The sequence below is a fragment of the Diorhabda carinulata genome, chromosome 3 (genome assembly GCF_026250575.1).
Source record: "Diorhabda carinulata isolate Delta chromosome 3, icDioCari1.1, whole genome shotgun sequence".
NCBI lineage: Eukaryota > Metazoa > Arthropoda > Insecta > Coleoptera > Chrysomelidae > Diorhabda > Diorhabda carinulata.
This window is the reverse complement of record NC_079462.1, coordinates 24,956,035-24,979,457: the sequence shown is the minus strand read 5'-3', so window position 1 is coordinate 24,979,457 and position 23,423 is coordinate 24,956,035. Positions and strand designations below refer to the sequence as shown.

General features: G+C 33.9%; 1 protein-coding gene across 2 annotated transcripts; it reads left to right on the top strand.

Moving 5' to 3' along the window:
- The first annotated feature begins 1,912 nt into the window (after positions 1–1,912).
- On the top strand, positions 1,913–23,380 carry LOC130891175 (sperm flagellar protein 2-like). 2 transcript variants are annotated; one of them, XM_057795772.1, is made up of 8 exons: positions 1,913–4,098; positions 4,147–4,413; positions 8,430–8,783; positions 9,824–10,304; positions 13,784–14,286; positions 14,911–15,194; positions 18,962–19,684; positions 22,479–23,380. In XM_057795772.1, exons 1-8 carry the CDS (start codon positions 2,058–2,060, stop codon positions 23,193–23,195), a joined length of 5,370 nt encoding a protein of 1,789 aa, XP_057651755.1. In that variant the 5' UTR covers positions 1,913–2,057; the 3' UTR covers positions 23,196–23,380. The 2 variants fall into 2 exon arrangements, with proteins under 2 accessions (XP_057651755.1, XP_057651756.1); XM_057795773.1 differs by lacking the exon at positions 4,147–4,413.
- Positions 23,381–23,423: the final 43 nt, after the last annotated feature.

The following is a 23,423-nucleotide window of genomic DNA, read 5'->3' as shown; positions in this document are numbered from 1 at the left end:
AACGCGACTTGGCGTGGCGAGGTAAAACAATAATAGAATAAAAATATACAGGGAATTGACCAAAATTTTGGATATTAGTATATTAATATTTCTCACATTTTATATGAAATTTACAAATATACGTTAATACAATAATTTGTAAATTTAAATTAAAAGAAAATAATGAAATAATGTTGTAATTAATTCTTGATTCAATATTCAATCGAAAAAATCTCATAAAATTATTAACTTGGGGGGGGGGGATAAAACGGATATCTGAAGCACTGAATATTTCATACGAACGCGTTCATCATATAGTTTACGTCAATTTGAACATGAGAAAAATTGCTGCAAAATGGATTCCCGAATATTTGAATGTTAACCAAAAGCGTGCAAGGGTAGAAGCATCGCGTTCGATCTGTGCTCGATTTGAAAACGATTTAGACTTATTAAACCGAATTGTTAGTATGGATAAGACTGGTTTTCCAAGACCTAAGAAGTTTCGTGTCCAAAAATCTGCTGGAAAAGTTCCTGCTTCATTTTTTTGGGATTGTCATGGAGTGATCATGATTGAATTTTGGTTAAAGGTAGAACAATAACTGGAGACTACTATTCGACATTACTGACCACTCTACGGGAAAAAATTAAAGAAAAAAGACGCGGAAAGGTGTTTTGTTTTTGCAGGAAACGGCCTTGCACACAAATCTCATGTTGCCGTGCAAAAAATTCATGATATAGGGTTTGAATTACTAAAACACCCCCCTTATTCACCAGATTTGGCTCCGTCCGACTATTATCTTTTTCCTCAACCTCAAAAAAAGGTTAAAAGGTCGTAAATTTTCTTCCAACGAGGAGGTAATAAAAGCTGGGAGGTCTGGTTTGCAGAGCAAGAAGAAACATTTTTTTTTGAAAGGTCTAGAGACGTTGTAGGTTCGCTGTAATAAATGTATCCAATTAAGAGAAGAATATGTTGAGTAATAAAATATTTTGACATTGAAATTTTGTTTGGTTCTATAGTAGGTTAAGAATTTTTCAATATATCCACGTACTTGTTGCTCAGAGAAAGAAACAAGTTTTGTTACATAAAAATATGCAAATAAATTGTTTTTATCAATATTTGTACTTTTTCTTTAGCCCTTTCCTTAAACGCCATTTATAGGACTTTTTTACGACGGCTACAATTTGTAAGTACTTTGATCGGCTTTAAGGCTTCTATCCTACTCTCCCATCTAGTCTCACTTAATGGTTTCAAAGTTAATCATTTAACATGCTTTAAAGTAGAATTAGAAATCGACAAAAATGATGATGTTTTTGCCACATCATTAACCATTAGATTGAGAGAGGGAAATTTATAATTCTAGATTGCACTCCTGCTTCGCGGCCTCTCATATAGGCCCCATTATATCCCTTGAGCCCCCCAGAAGAAACGATGACAAATTACTTTTTAGAAAATATTAAATAAGAAATATGAATTTATGTCGAATTTAATCGAAGAAAAATTCATCAAATATATATTTTGATTAAGTGATTATCAATATTTTGTCAATAATGACCAAAATTCGCCGCCCCGGATAAAGGTACGGGTCAGCCGGTCTTGGATCAGGCGCTGATGGACTACGAAGCGTTCACAACATTTTGGTTGAAAGTAGGTATAGGTTTTTGACGACACTGAGTTCAAATATAATGTCCTTCCGTTTATACCAGAAGTGGATTTCAACTTTTTATTTTGATCAGTATCTGATATCTTTCATTTTATTTTCGAACTTCGCATTAAATTTTAAATAGAATTTGTGCACAATGTCATCTATCAATAATGAAGTGCTTTCCATGTATTACGATTTTTTTCCAAAATTTTAAACTAGTCAATCAAACGTTATGACATATTCAAATCAGTGTTGCCATATCTCAAAACATAACTAGCAACCCTTGTACTGATAGCTATTTGAATTAGAATCTATAGCTGTCTTTAATTCCATACATGTCTCTTTGCTTTGATTTGATTACAGTTATTTGATTGACATTTAATTTGATTACTAAAATAATATGACAAGTAGAAATTGAAAAAAAAAATTTTAACCATGAGCGAAATAGTAAAACAGTGGATTCAAGACAAACTAGGAATAATCGTAAACTTAAGACCCGAGACATTTTGCGAGATTACAAAAGATGGCTTTCTTCTTAGTAAAATTCTTAGAGCTTACGAAATCATCAATGACGATCAATTGAAACAAATACGTCCAAGTGATACCAAAGAAATTTGTTATCAGAATTATGAACATATTGTTGGTTGGTTAAAAATGTTAAATATTAACGTAAAACAAGCAGAAATAGAAGATGTAGTCGAGAGTCGTGGATTGACAACACTTAGTCTCTTTTATAAATTGTTTTTAGAACTGAACGAAAAAGATTGTCTTACTTTTATTGCACACAACAAGTTGAATCAAAAGTTGCATCCTTGCACTCCGAAATTTCCAGTGATTAATGTAAAAGAGAACCCATATGATAAGCTTAAAGCTATGGATAACAAATACAAGGAATACATAGAACATTCTTACGACGTGATTCATTGGCTTCAAGACAGATTCGAAATGGTAATCAGCAGATGTAAAAGTGCTAGAGACGAATATAGATGCTTAGCAGGAAATTCTAAAAGAAAAGTATCCAACGAATTCCATTTTCCATTAACCACTATTCCATGCGAACCCACAATAGAAAACATTTCCGAAAGAACTCTAAATTTAACTTATGATGAATTAGAAGAAGAGAGTCGGAAATGTAGATTAAAAACATTCCAACCGAATCCTATAGAAGCTCAAATAGTCTTGGATAGAATAAAGGATAAATTAAAACGAAAAGCCGAAAATGAAATATTAAGAAAAGAGTTGGAAAAGTGCGTACGACAAACGCTATGGGGAAGAATAATGAATCAAGAAAAAGAAGATTTTCACAAAGAAATTACCGAGAAAATAACGAAGCAGACTATTTACGAAAAACAAATGTTGCAAAAAATGCAAGAAGTCAAAAAACAAAAAAATCAAATGTTGAAAGCCAAAAAAATTGTAACAGATCAAATAGAAAAAGAAAACGAAAATATAATAGAAGAAAAACTTATAGAAAAAGAAGATTCATTAGATTCGAAGAAATTACAATATTATTTGGAGAAAGATCGAGCTTTAGAATTGCATAGAGTACTTTTCGCAGAAGCTCAAAAATTAAAGGAAGAGAGAAGACAAAAAGTATGCAATGACACTGTGAAAGGTATTAGAGACGCAGCAATAAAACATTCCGAATACAAAGAATTATTCAACGAGCCTCCTCCACAATATTTGATAGACACGTGGTATAAAAAAGTTATATTAGGACAAGATTTATTTGCAGCAAACGTTTCCCCAAAAGAATTAATTAGAAGTGATTCTCAACTTCCGGTAACCATTATACAAAACGAGATTAACATGCAGAATCAATTAGACGCAAAAGATTTTGAGAGTTATTTGAATTTCGAATGGCCTTGGTTATTAGATAATATCGAAGCTAATGAAAAATTGGTTTATGATATGAAATGTGGTATGAATGTACTTGGACATAAAGTGCATCTTCTTTTATACGAAAGATATCCTTTAGCTCCACTACCACCACCTCCTATCTCATCAAATATAGGTATAAAAGTATGCGTTACTGGTGTACCAGACCTAGCTTGCTTGCCTTTATTAGCGAAACTTTTGTCGTATAAAAAAATCCTTGTGGTGGAAATTCAAGACGCTTTAAATTATTGTACAGACGCTTTTAAGGTAGAATCATCTGCCGAGGTTGAAGATGATAGCAAAAACGACGAGGACGAGCAGGAATTGAAGAAGGAAAAGAAACAGAAGCCGAGTAAAGGAAAAAAACGTCCTAAAAATAAATCTAAAATGGAATTTCCAACCTACACTTCACCGATAGAACATGCTGATAAACGAGTTCAAACTCCAAAAGTTTATCCTTGCGAAAAAATCATTTTGTCTCCACAGGCAGAACTTGGTAAAATAGTGATAGAAGAATTATCGAACGGACATGCCTTAACAGATTATCTATTGGTATCCATGTTTGTAGAATATATAAGATCTCAACCGGATATAGAAGGTAGTTTTTTTGTTTGAATTTAACAGTTTTTTGACTTCCTTTTTTAAGGATGGGTACTTATAAACTATCCGACGAATTTCGATCAGGCTATTCTTCTCGAAGAAGCACTTTCTGGAATTTCCGTACCTGGTGTATCACCATCTAACAAAATTTGTAAAAGTCTATTTGATATTGTGGGAAGTTTTACTGAGGTAGATCTATCGGTAACAGAAATAGATGAACGTAGATATTCTAAATTGGTAATTGATCCTACTGATCCCGTTGAGCCGCCTTCATACGATACAGTGCTTACAGCTTTTATACAAGTCTGTCCAGGTACCTATCAACTTTGTTAGATAAGAATCAATATTTGGTATTTTTTTTTTTAGTCATACTGTAGTATAGAATTTTAATTTTACAGTAAAACTGAATTATACCACATATCCCAAAGATAAAAATAACTCGATCCATCATTACTCTCCTCAAATTTAGTTGACTTTTTATTTAATTTTTTAGTATATTTATATGATATGATATAAAAAGAGGGTAGGGAGCAGGATATATTAACAGTGGAGAGGGGTCGGATGAAGCTGTGGCAAGGTATAAGCGTGTGAGGAATATGTGTTGACAGAAAACGCCTCCACACGCCATCTGCCTACGCCGGTCTCAACTTAATGTAATTGAAACTATAGGGTGACGTGATACACAACTGTACGCCATCTAACAGCGTCGATCATAATTTAATCTAGTGGACACTATAATAGATATCGAGTGGCTCCATCTTTTACTGGCCAGCAATGAACTATACTCTAGATATTTCTTGACGAAGAAGTTATCTGTTACTTGACAGATGTTTCTATACATAAATTGTCTATTCTACAAAATTCTAGAATTATTGCAAGGGTATAGTTTAAGGTAGGATCACATATTTGAGCAGTTAGTTGAATATTGAAGATAAGAAGCAAACAATACAAGTATCCAGGCAAATGAATGTCGACCCAAGCCGTTCTAAATTTAACATTCTCCTATCTTATTAAAACGAACGTCTATAGAAAATGTTTTTTTTTAAAGTATCCCAACTATTTTGATGAACCAAAATTAATGAACCACCTAAATTTCGATAATTCAACTATATTAAAATAATTTAAGCTTGTGCAGCTTGAACTTTTATAGACTTTTTAAGTTTTTTCAATGAAAAATATAGAAAAAAATTTGAAACATTCATAACGAAAATCGCTTAGAAATCTACCTCTACAGAAATTAACTATAAGGCTTATAGTTCACTTTCCATTAATAATTACCTACCGGTTTACAGACAAAAAATTTTTTTCTTCAAATGTTTCTTTGTTTTAAATTCTGCTTTATAAGTAATGAACCTTTTATGGTTTTTAATCCTCATGAATTGTGAAAACATGAAAGTCAATAAAGAAATCAAATTCGAGATAACATTAATAGCAATATGAACAAAGATTGCGACTTTTTCAATTTTTTCAAAACAAACCATATAGGTTTCAAAATTCATAACCGGAGTAATTCATGATCTTGGGCTCGAAAACATTCTTAAGAAAAAGGAAAAATTTCTTGTGAATTCTAATATGGGAAAGGGAGATTAGGGTTTGCCGAAAAACCCCGTAACCCTCTTATATGTTTTATCCTTTCAAAAAAGTGAGCTAAGAAAAAGCTGGAAATGAGAGTGGAATGAATTTACGATGTCAAATAATGAGTTTCCAATTTAAAAAAAATGTCTTCTGTGTCATCATGAACATCAAAATTAGAATTTGAATACAGAAATCAATCCTTGTTAACAAATCATGAAGGCTTAGGTTTAATTTTTTTCGTATGGCCAACCCTCGGACCGTACAATTATAATGTCCAATAATTTGATGTTACGCCCCAGTGTGAGACGTATCGATTCTATTAATACTGCATTCATAAAAACAAGCAAACATCCTTACGAACTCAATTGATTAAATCATAGTTAGATATTTTTCATAAAATTCGTATAGAAACTTGGTAAGTCTACATGATGTAAAAACTATAAGGTGTGCTCTTCCCGAGGGCTCATTTTCGACTCGTTCTGCGCATCTCTCAAGAGCCAATGAGAATTCACTCCCAAAACGATGCGCTAACATGAAATATTTGAATTGAAAACTTTCGTAAAAGAAGTATTCTAAATATAAAGATTACATCTGTTTCCATCTATTTATGGTGATTAAATTATTATTTTGTATTAGTTTTTACAATTTTCCTGTACTTCCAAATTTTGCAAAAATCCATTTATACAAGTATTCAATTCAAATGTTTTAAATTGGCGCGTCGTTTTGGGAGCGAATTTTCATTGGCTCCTTCCTAGCTGGTGCGCTATAGCACACCTTGTAGTCTTTACATCATGGTAAGTCTATTCCAAAAAAGCCGTGAGCAGCAGAGCTCCATCACGAAAGTCGAATTTTTCGTCGAATGAAGAATTTAACTAATACACAAACAAATCTTTCCATAAAATGAATTTCTTGGAAATGATATCAATTCTCAATCTTATTTCTTTATATGGAAAATTTGCTATTCCTCAATAACTTTTCATTTCACAAGTTAACTCTCTCTCTCGAATGAAAATTCATAATTTCAATAGACCCTCTTGTTCAATTCCAATTGACAACAAAGAAAAAATTGTCATAATGACAAGAAATTTCGAAAATGTGAAGTAAAAAAAATCACCCTAGCAACGATCATACTCGTATTATTCATTAAATAGGAGGCGGTCCAGTTCAACAATTACAACGATCAAAATGATTTCGGGCGTTTTGTGCTAGAAGAACAGAAGAAGAAAACTTTGAACTGGAGAAAGACAATTCTTCAACATCACCCCTACTTGCATGCGAAGTTCGAACCCTCTAGTTAAACTTTTTCTGGCCAAAAAATAAGAAAATATAACAAAAATGACCATAAAATGGAGAGGGGTGGAGATGGAAAGTTTCGACCTTAGACAGGAAATCATCTCGCAACTAATTGAACCTACATGTGAAATTTCATTTTTCAGTCGCTTTTCGTTTGACCTGCAGAGGTGAGCAAAGGTCAAAAACCACTTTTTTTGCACTGCGACCCCTCATTTGTTTTCAACCAAACTCTAATAACATCAATCCGCCGCCAAAAAAGCCATGTATGCTAATTTTGAACTAAATCGGACCCATAGCAATTGCTCGAGAGACGAAAATAAGAATTGTAGCTTAAACAGATATATAAACTACAGACATTCGAAAAACCATCATAATCGTGTTCAGGAGGTCTCAAAACATGGGAAAAATGATGTGCCCCCATTTTCTTCTAGTCGTGCCTACCGTAATAGTCTAATTTTTCCTTGAAAAATTCGACTAATAACAGAAATCACTAATTCACCATACGAGATCTGGCTATTAAATAACGAGACTTCGCGCCTAGAGGGTGGGGTAAAAAACGAGTAGTGCGTTGGGTATCTAGATTTCTTGTCTACGCACGTCCCAAAACACGTTTCCGTCACTATAGTATTTGCGCAGTAGAGGTTTGACACGAAAGTGTGTTTTTTTTCTCGTGCCGAAATCAAAATTCGTGATAACTGAATGGGTTCTAGACGGTCGGACTGTCAACCGGATTTACTAATTGTCAGTTTTGGCAACACTGTTCGAGTTGTGGAAGAACAACTCGTAGATTTTGCACTAAGACAACGCACCTGCCCTTAACGCGCTATCTGTGAAGCACTCCAGTGCTCGAACACCCGTCTTACTTTTTTTTGTTTCCGAAGATAAAATCTGTTTTGAAATGGAAACGAAATAGGACTTCCAGCACTGTTTCGATCAATGGAAAAAACATATGGAAAGGAGTGTGGTGAGGGGAGGGGAGTATATTGAAGGGGAACATTCGAATGTTTTTTATAATTTTTATAATAAAACCCTTTTTCGTAATCAGTTTCGTTACTTAATAGCCAGACCTCGTATAGCACTAACGGTCAGCACAGGCGTCTAAAGGCGGAACCCATAAACCAAAACTGAAATGAAAATCAAAATTGTATCTGTACTATCCATTGAATTATATAAAAATTATAGATAATTAGTCAATTAACTCCATAAGTCAGGCCTATCTTATTGCAGCAATGGATTGGCGCGGCGTTTCCAAACTTTTTTCCCCGCGGCCCGGTGCGAGAATTGTTTCGCGACCCACCTTATAGAAAACATTTATTTACAAAATATTATTTTCCTATAAAAAAATTGCTAAATAATTATATTAAAAAACATAAGTAATCAGTAATAAGAATTCATTATCTTCATCAAAGTAAAAGTAAGCTACTTTATGAATGTCTTACTGTATTCATTAATTTAATTTAGACGAGGAGATTCTCGAAAACATCCGGCAACCTAGCGATGTTGTTTTACCTGAAGGGGACGATTCCGAAATGATAAGTAAATTTTATTCCGATATGGGGTGCCTTTACTCTTTATATTACAAGTCTTTTGACTATTCTACAATCAAACAGTTGGGAAAATTGATAATCGGAGATTTCAGTATACCCCCCAAATCATCTATCGAACTTTTTGGCGAAGGGATCCGTTGTATTGAAGCAGAAAAAATAGTGGATTACAAAACTTCGAAGATTGTATTAGCGGGTGATAAAGTGGAAAGAGAAAGAATTGAGAAAGTAGTCAAAAAACCTGATAATGCAGGAGCTGGTGCGGAATCCGGTAAGAATATTTGATATTGTATAACAATCGCTAATCAATAATTATATATACTTTTATTAATATTGATATTTCCAAAATTAATGAACATACATTACATTAAATATAGAAATTATTCGTCAATTCTACTGACAAAAATATCATCATGACAGGCAGGTTCAAGTTTGTTTTTTTCCCACCCTCATTATAAATGAATATCTACAACTAGTTGTAGGCCGTTTGATGAAACAAACTTCGTGGCAACACATAAATAATATAAATACGAGGCTTGCTACTTGCTAGATCTTGCAAGATCGTCATGTGGCATATGGTGAGATTGAGGCATACTTCGAAATAAGTTCCACTCGCATACATTAATATTGCACGAATACTTGACTATCAAAAAGACTTGATACCGCAAAATTTACCAATCGCTCAAAAAAATCTCGTGAAAATTGATGCAAATAAATGCTAAAAAAATCAATCGTGCTATATGGGCCTTTCAAGACCCAAATCCAACAAAAGTTGATCGCGCACGAAGCACCTCGGAGCAAATGGTCGCCTGTTCTTTCAGAATAACTGAAGTTGTCGCCACCCCCATTAGAGCAACGTAGAACGGTCATTTCTGAATGGTACACCAGCATTTGTTTGCCAGAAGTGTTGGAAAATATCAGGCAAATCAATCGCAGAAGACCAATCAAACAAAAACGTTTTTTAATAGTCAAAGTACTTTTTTTTAAAAAATTATTATTTCATTATCCACAAAACAAAATTCTGTGGCCAAAACCAAATTTTGGACCAACAGGCCATGCGTTATAAGTGCCCTATACATTTAAACGAACACGTTGCATCTGTTTGAGTTTAGCCAGCCTAAAGTAAAAGTAGTCCTTTGTTTCCAATTGGGTACAGATGGCCCAATTGATCAAGGTTACTTGTATCCAAAAGGATACAAATATCGCTTGACGTGTTAATCTTCAGATTTATATCACGGTTTTGAAGTATTTCAAATATTTCTTCTCTCCCTGGTCATAGAGATTCTCCAAATCTATAAAACATTTTTTTAGATGTGGAAGATAAAAGTAAAAAAGGGAAGAAAAGTAAGAAGGATAAATCGGCCGGGAAAGACAAAAAAGGAAAGAAAGGTGTTACAATTGTCTTTGAAGACAAAACAACTCAAATCCCAGAAGTTAAAATCGTAGAAATAGAGAAAGAGGAAGAAGAAATCGAGGACCCAGCGAAACCCGGTGAACCCGGTTGGAGATACTTGAAATTGAGATTGTCCGAAAAAATCGGAAATATACTAACAGATTTATGGACGGCTTTAGAAGAAGTATTTATCAACGATATGACTCAAGTGTTGTTTATGAAAAAAAACGTATTGGACTTATTAATGCCTTACATTAAATACGTTCAAGAAATTATGAATAAACACATTATCAAACCGGACGATAGGCAAATATATTTAGTAAAGTTTCAAGAGAATTTCAATAAATTTGATTACGATTTTCGTCGAGACAACGAATTTAAAGCGGAGTTACATTGCTTGTAAGTGAAACATTGCATTAAAATTTTATTCAATAATTTTGGTTCACAAAAATAAATGTTATTAGCTTTGTCCGCGGTAGATATCCTGAACGTTCGCGTTGATCATAAAACATGTTCAGGATTGAGAATCCCGTCTTCGTGGAGCACAGATTTTTAGTTTCAAACGTGTTTTGAATACGTCCAATGTATCCTCGGACATTGTATTTTAGCCTCCTCCATGAATTCTTTCAAACTTTCCCTCCTGAGGGCACGTGAAAGTGATTTCGATTTAGTAGCAAAGCATCATTTCTCCTAATTACATTTTTACTGCTTAACTCTCAATCTTGGGACAATCCGTGTCCCGGAATCGACAAGACGGGACAAGCGAATGTCCCAGGAAATTGGGGACGGTTGGCTATCGTGGTTGCTATTGTTTTATTCATTTTAGTCCATTTTGGTTTCTATTTGTTATTGTTGCTCTTAAATATTCGAATAAATCAACTGTTTTTATTTTATGTATTTTTTCTAACTAACCACATTCTAAATTAGTATAGTTTTTCCGATATCAATTGCAGATTATAAAAACTGGTTCGAAACCTTTGCTGACAATTTTGTCTGATCTACCATAGGCGTAGATACCTCATTTCATAAATTTATTATTTTTATAAATACTTTTGAAAATATGTATATCTTATGCGAGAAAGTATTCGTTAAAAGTCAATCGAATCATCCTGAATTGGACGGCATTATACGCCGTTATTTAGACAGATGCACTTAATTGTAGTCCTACTTGGAACTTAGAAAAAAATCATTATTATACCTCGTTAAGTTGCTACAACTGATTATTAAATTATAAAACGTAAATAAACGTAAAATGTATCTACCTGTAAGGGCGTTTGGTTTAAACAGGGTACCAGACGTGAACTGAGACCTTTTTGTACCCCATTTGTTTTTTTAGGAAAAACGAAATTTCGAAGCAAAACCATAAAGAAAAATAAATTCTTTCCAAATAAAACAAAAGAAAAAAAACATTTTAATTCTAAAGTATCTTTATAAATAATAATGGTGTCAGAATCGTCATCATTTGATTGAATTATGATGGATTGTAAAGAGGGTGATACCACATACTCATCTTCTTCTTTGATAATATGTTCAACACAGTTTTTTCCAAAGCTCTTTGCGGTCTGTTGCTAGAATTTTCTTTACGAGTTCCACAACCTCTTTACTCAATTCTGGAGACTGATTACATTTTGGTAATTCTGATTTTACGTTTATCCATATTAACTCTATAGGGTGAAATAAGCAATATTAAGCACAGCTTGTCAATACAGTGGAACCTCTCTAACTCGAACCTCCTTATCTCGAAAACCTCTCCAACTCGCAAAAAATTTTTGGTCCGTGCGAAATCCTCTCTAGCTCGAAAAAAATCGATGTAAAATCACAACTTCTGTCTGACTCGAAGTCTGATCGACCGACAAAGCTCTTTATTTTTCAATATTTACCCCTAATAGCCTCTTATAACTCGAAGCGACAATCACAAGTCTCTGCAACTCGAGGAGCGAAAATGTAAAGGCATATAAATATACATACCGTATTCACATAGCAAAAGATTTTAGCATTCCTAGTAGCACATTGTCAACGATTTTGAAAAATTAAGACGAAATTTTATCTCGATTTTTCGAAGATGACTGTAGTCGTAAAAGAAAGAGAGAGGCTGAACAGCCAAGTGTTGAAGAAGCTACGTTGAAATGGTTTAAGCAGTGTCTCGGCGAAAATGCCAGAATTTTAGGACCAATCTTGCGCGAGAAAGCTGAACAATATGCAAAACATTTATGCTGTGACATCTTTAGAGCTAGTAACGACTGGCTGCAGAAGTTTAAGCGGAGGCACGGCATTGTTTGCGGTTAGAGCGCCGATGTAAACAAGGACACGTGTGACGATTGGAAGCAACTGCAAACCATAATAAGAGAATATGACTTTGATGACATTTTCAATGCCGATGTACAGATTCACGTGCTCTTTTTATATAATTTTACGTTTATTTTACATGTGTCAACCTGACAGCACATTAACTTTGAAGACTGAATCATGTTTTGGTGGAAAGCACAGCAAGGAAAGAGTTACAGTGCTATTAGCCGCCAATGCAAGTGGTACTGAAAAATTGAAGTCGTTTCTGATTGGCAAATCAGCAAAACAACCTTGCTTTCGAGAAGTGAAATCTTTACCAGTTGAATACAGATCCAATAAAAAAGCATGGATGACGATAGAATTGTTCACTGAATGGTTATTGTCCCCCGAAAAACAAATGAAGCAACAAAAGTGAAAAACTTTACTGTTTAACACAATACATTGCCACCTTTAAAAAATATTACAGTTTTTGCCACCAAATATAACTTCAAGACTTCAACCCCTTGATCAAGGAATCATTAGAAATTTCAAGTGCTTTTACCGAAAGGAGGTTGTAAAAAAATTATTTATGACATCGAAGAAAAACAAAAGTCAAGTATTACACTTCTACATGCAGCTAGGTTCATAGATGAAGCATGCAAGAATATTAGTAAAAATACTATCGAAAATTGCTTCAAAAAAGCAGGTTTTGCAGATGTCACCTCTTTAGAATTACAGTCTGAAACTGATTGTAATTCGAACATCCGGCAGCAATGGTCTCTAGTTACTGCGCACTTCAATATTCAACAACCTGTGACATTCGATGAGTTTGTTAATTTTGATGATGGTATTTCTGCGTACGGACTCTATACTGATTCTGACATTATTACAAGTGTACGAAATGAAGACGAGGACGATTCTGATGACGAGACAAAGTAATGATGCGAAACGTGCCCTTGATACATTGAGAACGTCTTTAGAGAGATCAGAAGAGAAATTGGTGATATTTTTTCATCTCTACATAGCATCGATAATATCATAGATCTTCAATCTCTTGAATCAAAATCTAAAAGAAAAATAACTAATTTTTTTAATTAAATTGTGTAGAATTTTTTAATCGAAAAGGATAAAATTCATTAAATAATGTTAATAATGTCTCGAAGTAAATTTATTTCACTTTCACCAATAGATTGCTTGTCCCTTGAGTTTCGAGTTAGAAACTCTAAACTTTTAATATCAGTATGCAATTCTTTGGTTGTTGGGCCTTTTTTACAAGTGATGACAGGAATCGGAATATTTTTTTACATAAATGCTAAAATTTGAGCTTTGTCACTACTATTATTCAATATCTTGAGGACTTGCCTGGAGTGGTAGGACACGTTGTCCACAACGATTACTGACTGTGGTGGAATGTTAGGTAAAAGCTGTTCATTAAACTACTTTTCAAATAATTCTGCTGCCACATCTTCATGATACTACTGAATGAATCAGCTGCACAGTTAGTACAGATGTATCTTGTTATCTCGTACATTTTCTTCCAACACTAGATTAAAAGCAAAAAATTTCACTAAAGTAACTTCTTATTGTACTAATATTGAACAAATTCGTTGTAGAATAAACGAAATCAGAAATAAATTGTTCGACTTGTGTGACAAAAAATTGATAGCAGGAGAACAAGAAAGACACTCTTTGATTTATCAAAGCTGGATACCAAGGCAGCTGATAGAATTGGTGAATAATTATATCAGTGGCTTTCAACTGGAACTAGACAGACACATGGATTCTCTGATATTTATAAACGACTACTTCACTGGTTTGATTACGCAGGTCCCTAGCGAAGAAGTTATGTCTAGAGAAAATCTAGTTAAATTTGAATTAGAGAACCAATCTATACATAAAATTGTAAACGATTTCTTACTAGAAACCACTAATGAAAACTTAAGCAGAACAATACAGCTCCTAAAAGATACATTAAGAATAATATATCAAACTGCTGTAACGTATGCACAAAAAAGAGATAATATCGCGTTTGCTTATTTTGATAAAGTGAAATTATTATTTTGTCCCGAGAATACGAAGGGAAAAGGAAAGCCAAAAGCAAAGAAGAATAAGAAAGGTTTGTATTTATTTATCTTATAAAGAAAATACAGAAAATATTTTATCCCGATATCCATTAGAATAGAAGTAAAATGTCGATTTTTGTTCTAAAGGCCGCTTGACATGATGCAAGACCATGTGCAAAAAATTGCCTCTAATTTTGAAGAAGGTGTTGGACCCTTCACAATTAAAAATTCTCAACGTTATGTGAAAATATCATATCATATTTTTGCAGCCAAAACTTGAGGATTTGACGACCAACGAAATTCGGTTGATAGATCCGCGATCTATGAAAACTAATGTTTCCTGAATAAGTCATTTCACGTTCCAGTACTGAACAAACTGTTTGTACGCTACCACAATTGCTTTAATGTATTATTGGGCAATCCCAAGGATGTAGCACTATATTTGTTAGGGTAGTATTTACAAAGTATGTTGGACAAACTAACTGGTCGGCGAATGACCGGATTAGAGCAAATATGAATGAAAAGAAAATTGCCGAGTGCTGAATCAGTCGGAGATTCTTGATGCATTTTTGCGATGTTATTTTGAAAATATATCAAATGCTTTACAAGTCAATTATGAGAATCTATTTAGAATAGTTACAACTAGATTAATGGTAATACTTAGCTTTGTTTTTTAGGAGCTAAAACTTTATTGACAGCTTTCGAACCAAGCGAAATTGTGAAACGAAATCAAGACATTATTTTTGACGAATGGTTGTGCGCCTTGAAAGGCGAAGTAGCCCGAGCCGAGATTTATTTTCAATTGTTACAACACGATATGTTTGAGAATGTCGAATTAATAATTAAGACCGCAAAACGTGTATATCTTAAACTGTTTGAAGAAATTCGATTTCGATATGAGAAAGAAATGAAATGTATCAAAACGGCTTGTTATATTTTCTCAGCTGCTGTAGAAAAAGAGGTTTGTACATTATGTTTAATATGTCTGGAAATTGTAATAGAAGTAGCTCATATTCATTATTTTCATCTTTCTTAATGGTTTGATTTGACCATAAGAGACACTTTATGTATCAATATTCATTAAAGCTGCATAAGCATCAACTGGAAATGAGGATGAGAAGGAGATATATACGAAGAAAAAGTAAAAATACTAAAAGAAGACAGAACATTTTTAATTGGTAACTACAGTGATCGAAACGGACAATTGATGAGAATATAAGTAACAGTGGGTATCGTAAAAATGTGTTTCAAATATGAAGAGAAGAAGAATATGGATTGGCGAAACATTAGAAAGTATCTTCGGGGCTCAATTTAAATCCAAGTAGGGAGAAAATGGATTAAAAAAATGTTTGATGAAAATATCGGAATATGGTAAAAAGTTGGTACAAATAGCGGCAAAATACAAAGCAGATCCGAAAAGTTATTTCGTTTTCTTAAATTAAATTCAAACGAATAAATTTTTAACAAGTCTTAATTTTTAATCATGTCATTTGATATAGTCTGCAAATTTTCAATGGCCGGCCAATAAAAATCAATTTTTTGACCACTGAATAAAAAGAAAATATGTACAGATTAGAATTTGAGCACTCTCAATTGAATATTCCTGGTTTTACTCATTTATGGTCAATTCCAAAATCAGAATCAGAAGTGTTTAGAGTGCAAATAAATGCTACAGCTAAATAAGTTCGAAATATTGTCAAATATGTTATTTAAATAGATAAAATATTAATAATTTAATGTAACAAAAGTTTACTGTAGTAATCCACAATAATCGAAAAATTACAATAAGTGATTTAACAAACAAAAATTTTATTTCTCGTTACCTTTAGCAGGAATGAGGCTTTTAAGTATAGGAGGCATACTCTAGATCAAATTATTTAAATTTTGACACAAAGTTTGTGTGAGATCTCATCAAGTCATTCATAGGGTGCTCAAGATATTCAATTGTCTAGACATTGCGACCCAGACATATTCTTTGTAATTCATATCTGTGACTGGGAAGATTATTCCATTCTGCCAATACCCTGAAGCTTTAATCCTTGAATCGGGAACCTACGGCACGCGTGCTCGACCTGGGAGGCCTGGCAATTTAAAATGAGACGCATAATTCGTGAAGTAAACTGTACACAATCTGGCGAAGTAGCTAAGTGATGTCAGGCCAGGATAGAGAGACGGCGACCGCGAAGAGACACTTCTAGACGCGAGCAAGCGATTTTAGGCTGTTCCAACGCTCGGTTAGCGGCATTCCCACGGCTTTAGGGGAAACGTCTCTTTCTTCTTACGTCGCCACCTCCCTACGGAGGTTGGACATCCAAATATCTATTGTAGCACGTGAAACCGCAGCTCTGAAAATTTCTCTAGACGTCTGCCCGAGCCATCTGCGAAAGTCTCTCAGCCATGAAATTTGTCTACGACCGATCGATCGATTTCCTTCGATCTTCCCTCGTTATATGTCTTAGGTACTGCAACTTTCTCCCCTTGATTGTCGTGAGAAGTTCTTCATGTTTACCCATTTGCTGTAGGACCTCTATGTTTGTCTTATGCTCCGTCCAAGATATCCGCAGCATTCGCCTACAGGAGCGTACATTTCGAACGCATCAATTTTCTTCTCTGTGACCGCATCCATCTTCCAACTTTCGCATCCGTACAGAAGAACAGAAAAGATGTAACAGCGAAGCATGCTGGTCCGGAGTTCCAGGCTGAGGTTGCGGTTTGCCAGAAGATTCCTTATGTTGTTCATAGTTTTAGGCCAAATTGCTCACTATATCTTACGACAACGTCCATAAGAGATTGAAGGCTACTGGCTACTATCACTACTCTTCTTATTGCTATCTCTTCTGATGTGGACTCTTTGATTTTGACTGTTGCTGTTTGATGTTGATCATTTTTTGGTGTGACACACAGTCAAAAGCTTTTTTATAGTCGATAAAGCGTGCAAATACAACTTTTAGGAAGCGGGTATACCATTATAGAAACGTATATTCAGTTAGACTTTATTTGTTTTAGTACGATATATTGTAAAAATAAATACCAGATGTTGTTATTGGACGGACACATTAATTGTAATATTTTTTATCAATCAGGGCGTACAAGAGCGCCATTAATGTTATGGCTCTTAGATAAGTGATGACGGTTTTGTTCCGCAGAGAAATTGAGTCTATATGCATATCTTGTAGAAGAGTATTCCAGATGTCATGACATTTTCAAAAAAGACTTGAATCGTAGTTTTGAGTTGATGGTATTAGAACGGAGAGGATCGGATCAAGCAACCCAATGCAGTTGTAAAATTGGACAATCTTTGGTGGAAATGGGAAGAGCTTTCACTGATGGGAAATGTATGAAAAGTGCAGATGATTGCTCTAATAAGCAAGCAATACTGGTCTAGATTGAAGATGTACCAGCATCAACACGGATATTCAGTCTTTCGTTGGATGTTAATGACATTTATCGGTTGACAATCGTTGCGTGGGACTTTGACAATAACCATGTGGTTAGAAGAGAACTGATCTGTCTGCTACCAGTCGAAAGATTTACAAGAGGAGAAGATATTCAATATTAATGTCCCGAGTGCATGTCAAATTGTCGATAATTTAATTTTCTCGAGTGCGCGAATGCGCACAAGAGGAAATTATGAGACAATTTGACATGCACGAGAGGGCATTTTGGCAGACTATTTCCTGAGAAAAATTTAATTTAAAATAAACTTAATTCTGTGTTTAAAATTTGTTATTCTTTAAATTATACCGTAGTTGACGATCATCATATTGGCATTGAATTGGTATCTACGGTAACTTATTGACAACAGTTTTGTTCGTGAAAAAATATTTCAAAATGAGTTTACATCCTAGACGAAAATTTGGCACTAGTGCAAATTATCGATAATTTGCACTAGTGCAGTATTATCGCTGAAATTTGATCGTTGCTAGGTAAACATAAAATATTACAGCTTTTTGGTTGGCTTAAATTTTTCGAAGGAAATAGTCTATCAGAATTCTTTAAGAAACTAGACTAGATTTTTTGCCTACTTGCTATGATTCGGACTTTTCTAGACAGTCTATGCTCGAAGGTACCGAGTGGAAGCTTAAAATCCGTGATGGATATTGTTGTTATAGATGTTAACTACATTGCTGGTCGTTCTTCATTAACTCCTAGACAATTCACGCGATTCTTAAAAGAAATGGAAAGTGGATGTTCATATATTCCATTACATAGCAATATACGTTAGCTTAGCCGTGCTTTCTAGATTTGTGGAATGTTTTGGAGGAATTAGGTACTTTTTGGTGCAAAAAAGTCAAGCTCATATCTTTCATAACTAAGTTTTCCGAAATGTTATAAAAATAAGCAAAAAAATACATATACAAAAACAAATTTTATTTATTATTTCGTAAATATCATATCAATTTAATTGTTTAACATTGAATTTTGATATACAAAAGCTACATAAATTTAGACGTATGCAAAATTCATTCATTTTTTTAATCACGATGACAATACTAGGCTTCCATTACTGTAAATAGGATCGGAATACAAACTTTCGATCAATGTATGTTTGAAGAGGCTCGACGTCAAAACGAAGCTCTTTGCGAGTCTTGAATTTAGTAATAATCAGAGTTCAGTGAGGGCCAGTACCGACTATAAATGTGGGACTCAAATATTTATCTTCTGTTGATGAAGATTCATTTTCCGTAATGTTTATATAGTCCATAATCTAAACAAATTTTATTATAGGTTCCAATACAAGAAGAACTCATTTTCAAAGACGATGAACTACTGATAAACGCCGAAAAAATCTGGTTCGAGCCGCCTCCTCCTAAAAAAATTGAACCGTTACCACCGGATTTCATTTTTACAAGCACACAACTCCAAAGTCTTATTGAAATTTTCCACGATTTAGCCGTAGATGGTTTCATTCCTAACATGCTGTTCACCTTTGTCCTTCAAGATGTCGTGGTTACGGACGAAATAAATATTGTTCCACCGCAGTGGAGAAAGCTAAGCGGGCGGAACGTTACAGAATTTTCCAGAAGATTGTTCAACAATCAGAAATATATCCATTGGAAGGATTTCATCATTTACAATTTACCGGTGAAGATTCCAAGTTCCGAAGATATTATAAGTTTGAGGAACCAGTTTTTGATATTCGATCCTAACCATACCGAATTAATCGACAGAGATTGTTTCAAAAACATACGGTTTTGGTTTGAAGACGAATTTGATGATTCAAATGAGTTGAACAAAATAAAAAATTTATTATTCGATCTGTACCGAATTAATCAACAGATATGTAATTATACGGCGATGTTACTGGACTTTTGTAAAGGAGAATGTACACAAGAAGGTATAGCGAAAGCTTTAGCACTGATAAATGGTAGATCAGTATGCTGGAATAAAGATATTGGCAAATTGTTTATCAAAGAAACTTTGATCAAGAGGAAAGTACACGAAAAAGAAGTAATAATCAATTCTTCATGCAAAAGCTTTGTTAAATATCACAATAATGAAAAATATGAAAAAATTGCGTATATTGTACAAAAATCAAATATTATAGGGAAGACTGTTGTACCTTGGACGTAGTGTATCTTGAAACGGTTTAAACTCAAAACCAGTATCTCCATATATCAATCCATAAATCATCATAATTGACAAATCTATTCACCCTTCATAGTTGTATTCTAGTCTGCAGTGAATCGGCTGTGCTTTGTAGCAGTAATATAAAAAAATTGAAATTAAAGTAAATAATATTTTATAGTGAGATTTTTTGCTAACGGCAAATGATTGTGGATAAGTGGTGTTTTTAGTTACATCTTGCGACTATTGGTAAGTAATTTTGCAGTATTATTTGCTTTGAACATAACCTCAAAGCTTTAAAATCAACTGATTGGAAAAATGCATCCTCTTGTACCTAGGAACAAAATCCCTTATGTACCTTGGAACGCGTTCCATGGTACAGGCGGTTAGTTTTTTTTGTTTTTTTCTTTTAGAGATCGAAACAAGACTGGTAAGAAGAGAGATCCATTAAATCCTGATGTCTTAAAAGAGGCCTTAAAGGCTGTATGTAATGAAAATCCAGCAATCCCAGGAAGTGCAACATCAGCCCAGAAGAGAGCCAATGCTGATATCCCCCATAGGTTTTTTTGAAGACAGAATGCTATTTGGGCACCTCCTGGATCAATCGGAGCTGCAGCTCCTACTGGCTGGCCAAATGAACAGTTCTGTTATCGAAACTTCTAGACCATTTTATTAAGTTTGTTAAATGTTCAAAGGAAGAACGCGTGCTAGTATTTGTTTTGAACATAACCTCTAAGCTATAAAATTATTACATTTGAAAAATGCATCCTCTTGTACCTTGAAACAAAATCGACACATGTACCTTGGAACGCGTCAAACAGGCTCCAGCCACTTGATTTAACTATATATGGCCCACATAAAACATTTTAAAATCAAGGTGTAGAGTCTTGGCTGTTTAGTAGTGGAGGAAAAACGTTTGACATTTACTCAATAGCGGAGGTTACGGGAACTGCTTTTCCTCGAGCTTTCACGCCTAACAATATTTTAAGTGGTTTTATAACTTCCGGAATATATCTGTTAGATGTAGATGGAGAATTCGACCCGCCGCCGAATTAAGTGGACATATTGCCACATATATGCCCATGCTAGACATGCAAATTACACATATCTCCATTGAATACGCCGTCGCCGATCGAATTGTAAATAAGCAACCTAACCTTAAATTAGTGCTAACCAGCAGTTTTTTTGTTAGTGGCTTTAGCATTATTCATACAAAATTTGTACATAAATCATTTATTGTAACAATGGAGACTGAACAAAATTAAGTTGATAAGCATACTTTTGAAGAATAACTCATTACGTTCATTGAAAAAAATAGTGGTAATCATTTTTCCACCGCATTGACTATCGAGCAGAATCCCTCGAAAACTGATTTATTTCGCCAGAAGTACAACCGTTTCCAAAAGCACTAGCCAGGAAAAACACAAAGAAAGGGAGGAAGACTGGAAAACAATTATAGTAACCGACACTCCAGAGAATGATGAAATCAGAAGGAACAAGAAAAAAAAAATAATAAAACGGTAACAAAAGACCTAAATTTGGGGAAAATTTCAACTCCAAAAGTTTCGTCGTTTAAAGAAATTGAGCCAAAAGCTGCAAAAAAAATATAAGGTAGTGGAGACCTTATCCAAAAGTGAAAGAAGCATTAAGTGTCATCAGATGAGAATAGTGCAGATGAAGAGTGCGGAAATTTAATGAATGCTGATAAAGGTGGGGGAAAATGGAGCCGGTGCATTATGTGTTGTCGTTGGGATCATAATTTATGCGCAGATATTATTGACAACAAGTGGAAGACCTATGAGTGTGAATTTTATTTAAAAAAAAATAAGACTTTGATTATTTAAATGCATAATTTTTATAAAAGAAAAAACTTTGCTGTTTTTTAGTTTTTACAATTTGTTCTCAAGTTCTTAGAAACTCCTCTGTTCTTTTGTTATTTTTTCACTGTCCTTTTTAAGGAGCAAGAGGATTGTTCCAAGATACATAACTACATGTACCTTGGAAAGCAATGTAAGCAATACAAAGTTTGTTTTACCCACTCTTAATGCATAACACAAGGATTGTAGTCGCTATGTAAAACGCCTAAAAGAGTAATTCAGGCGCCGTGAAGGCTTAGTGAAATGCACCCATTGTAACTGTAAAGTCCTCAAAAGTGCGTTCTATCTATAACTTTTGCTTACTATTAACCCAACCATAGTTCTCGAAAAGTTTTCTTGTTAGTTTATTGTTTTCTGTCTAGAAAATTCTTAGAACATGTTCTAAGAGAAAATTAGAGGTTCTTTCGAATAACAATTTGTGATCGACCAAAATATTCGCTTAACTAATTTAGACGTTCCAACATGCAATAAATTGTAATGTCTTAGATCTGAGATATGAACACTCACATAAAAATAAAAAAAGTACAGAACTCAGATTTCTGAGAAAAATAGATAATAAATCAAAATAAAGAATAATTCCAGACCAAATTCGAGAACAAATTCCAGGCAAAACTAAGATAAGACTATAAAATAAATTTTAAATAATTTATAAGTTTGCAAAAGTTTAACGTTAACATTATTTTTAAAGTGCCCCCGTAAATTCACCGTATTTGTGATATTTAACAAAGCATTAACTTAAATCATTAGTGGTCACATTAATTCTGTTTTGCGACAAAAGAGAACTGTATCATATTTTTCAGGTGGAATTGAGAGAAGAAGAAATAAAAGCTAATAAGCAATTCGTCGGAACTATTTTGGACGATATCATTGACACAACAGTCCATGTTTGTGACAGTGTGGTAATCACAGAACTAGAAAATAGTATCGAAAATGTACAAGAAGAAAACGAAAAAGAAAAATCAGATATAGGCATAAAAGAAGAAGAAATTACTAATGATAATGAAGTAACAGATATATTGATTACAGTCAAAAGTAAAGAACTGCATTCACCAACGAAAGAAACTCTGAATACCGAGAAAGAAGATTCAAAAAATTCAGTTGAAGAAAAAGTAATAGATCCAAGTTCACAGATAATAGATGTGTCGGAAAGCGCCGGAAAAGAAACTTCATCTGAAGCGAGTGATATTTTACCGAAATTTTCTAATATTGCTATAGGTTTCGAGCCCCTGACGTATCCTCCTTTGATGTATTTTTTATTGTTTGAAGACATTGCCACTGTGTTGATTAAAAGTTTAGCTGATGTTCTCACTTCCGATGACAAACAATTTTTTGATATTGTTTGCGATATTTATTTGCATTGTAGAAATCGTCTATTTAACAAAGAAGTGCTCTGTCACGAATTTTTGAATAATAAACAGTTTTTGAAGCTAATGGAAGGTAAAACAAAATTTATAGCTCAAGTACCTGGTCGCATTGTGGAAGATATGCTACTAGAATTGGGAATAAATTCAGTGTGAAGTGAAAATTCACGCATTTTATTTATTTTAAACATTAGATAAATGAGAAACTCAAATTTTAAATAATGTGTAATAATGTATTTATTATAATTATATTGTGGCCTATTATTCCAAACATTCAAGTAATGCTGGTTGTATAACCACTATTTGCATGACTATTGGAAGGCAAAATAAACGATTTCAACTACTCGATTAATTCTAAATCGATTAGCGCTTCGATTCTATCAT

Coding starts and splice junctions, on each gene's coding strand:
- LOC130891175 (XM_057795772.1), top strand. CDS start 2,058: ATGAGCGAAATAGTAAAACAGTGGATTCAAGACAAACTAGGAATAATC. Junction 4,414..8,429: donor TTTTATACAAGTCTGTCCAG/GTACCTATCAAC, acceptor AATTTAATTTAG/ACGAGGAGATTCTCGAAAAC. Junction 10,305..13,783: donor AAAGCGGAGTTACATTGCTT/GTAAGTGAAACA, acceptor AATTCGTTGTAG/AATAAACGAAATCAGAAATA.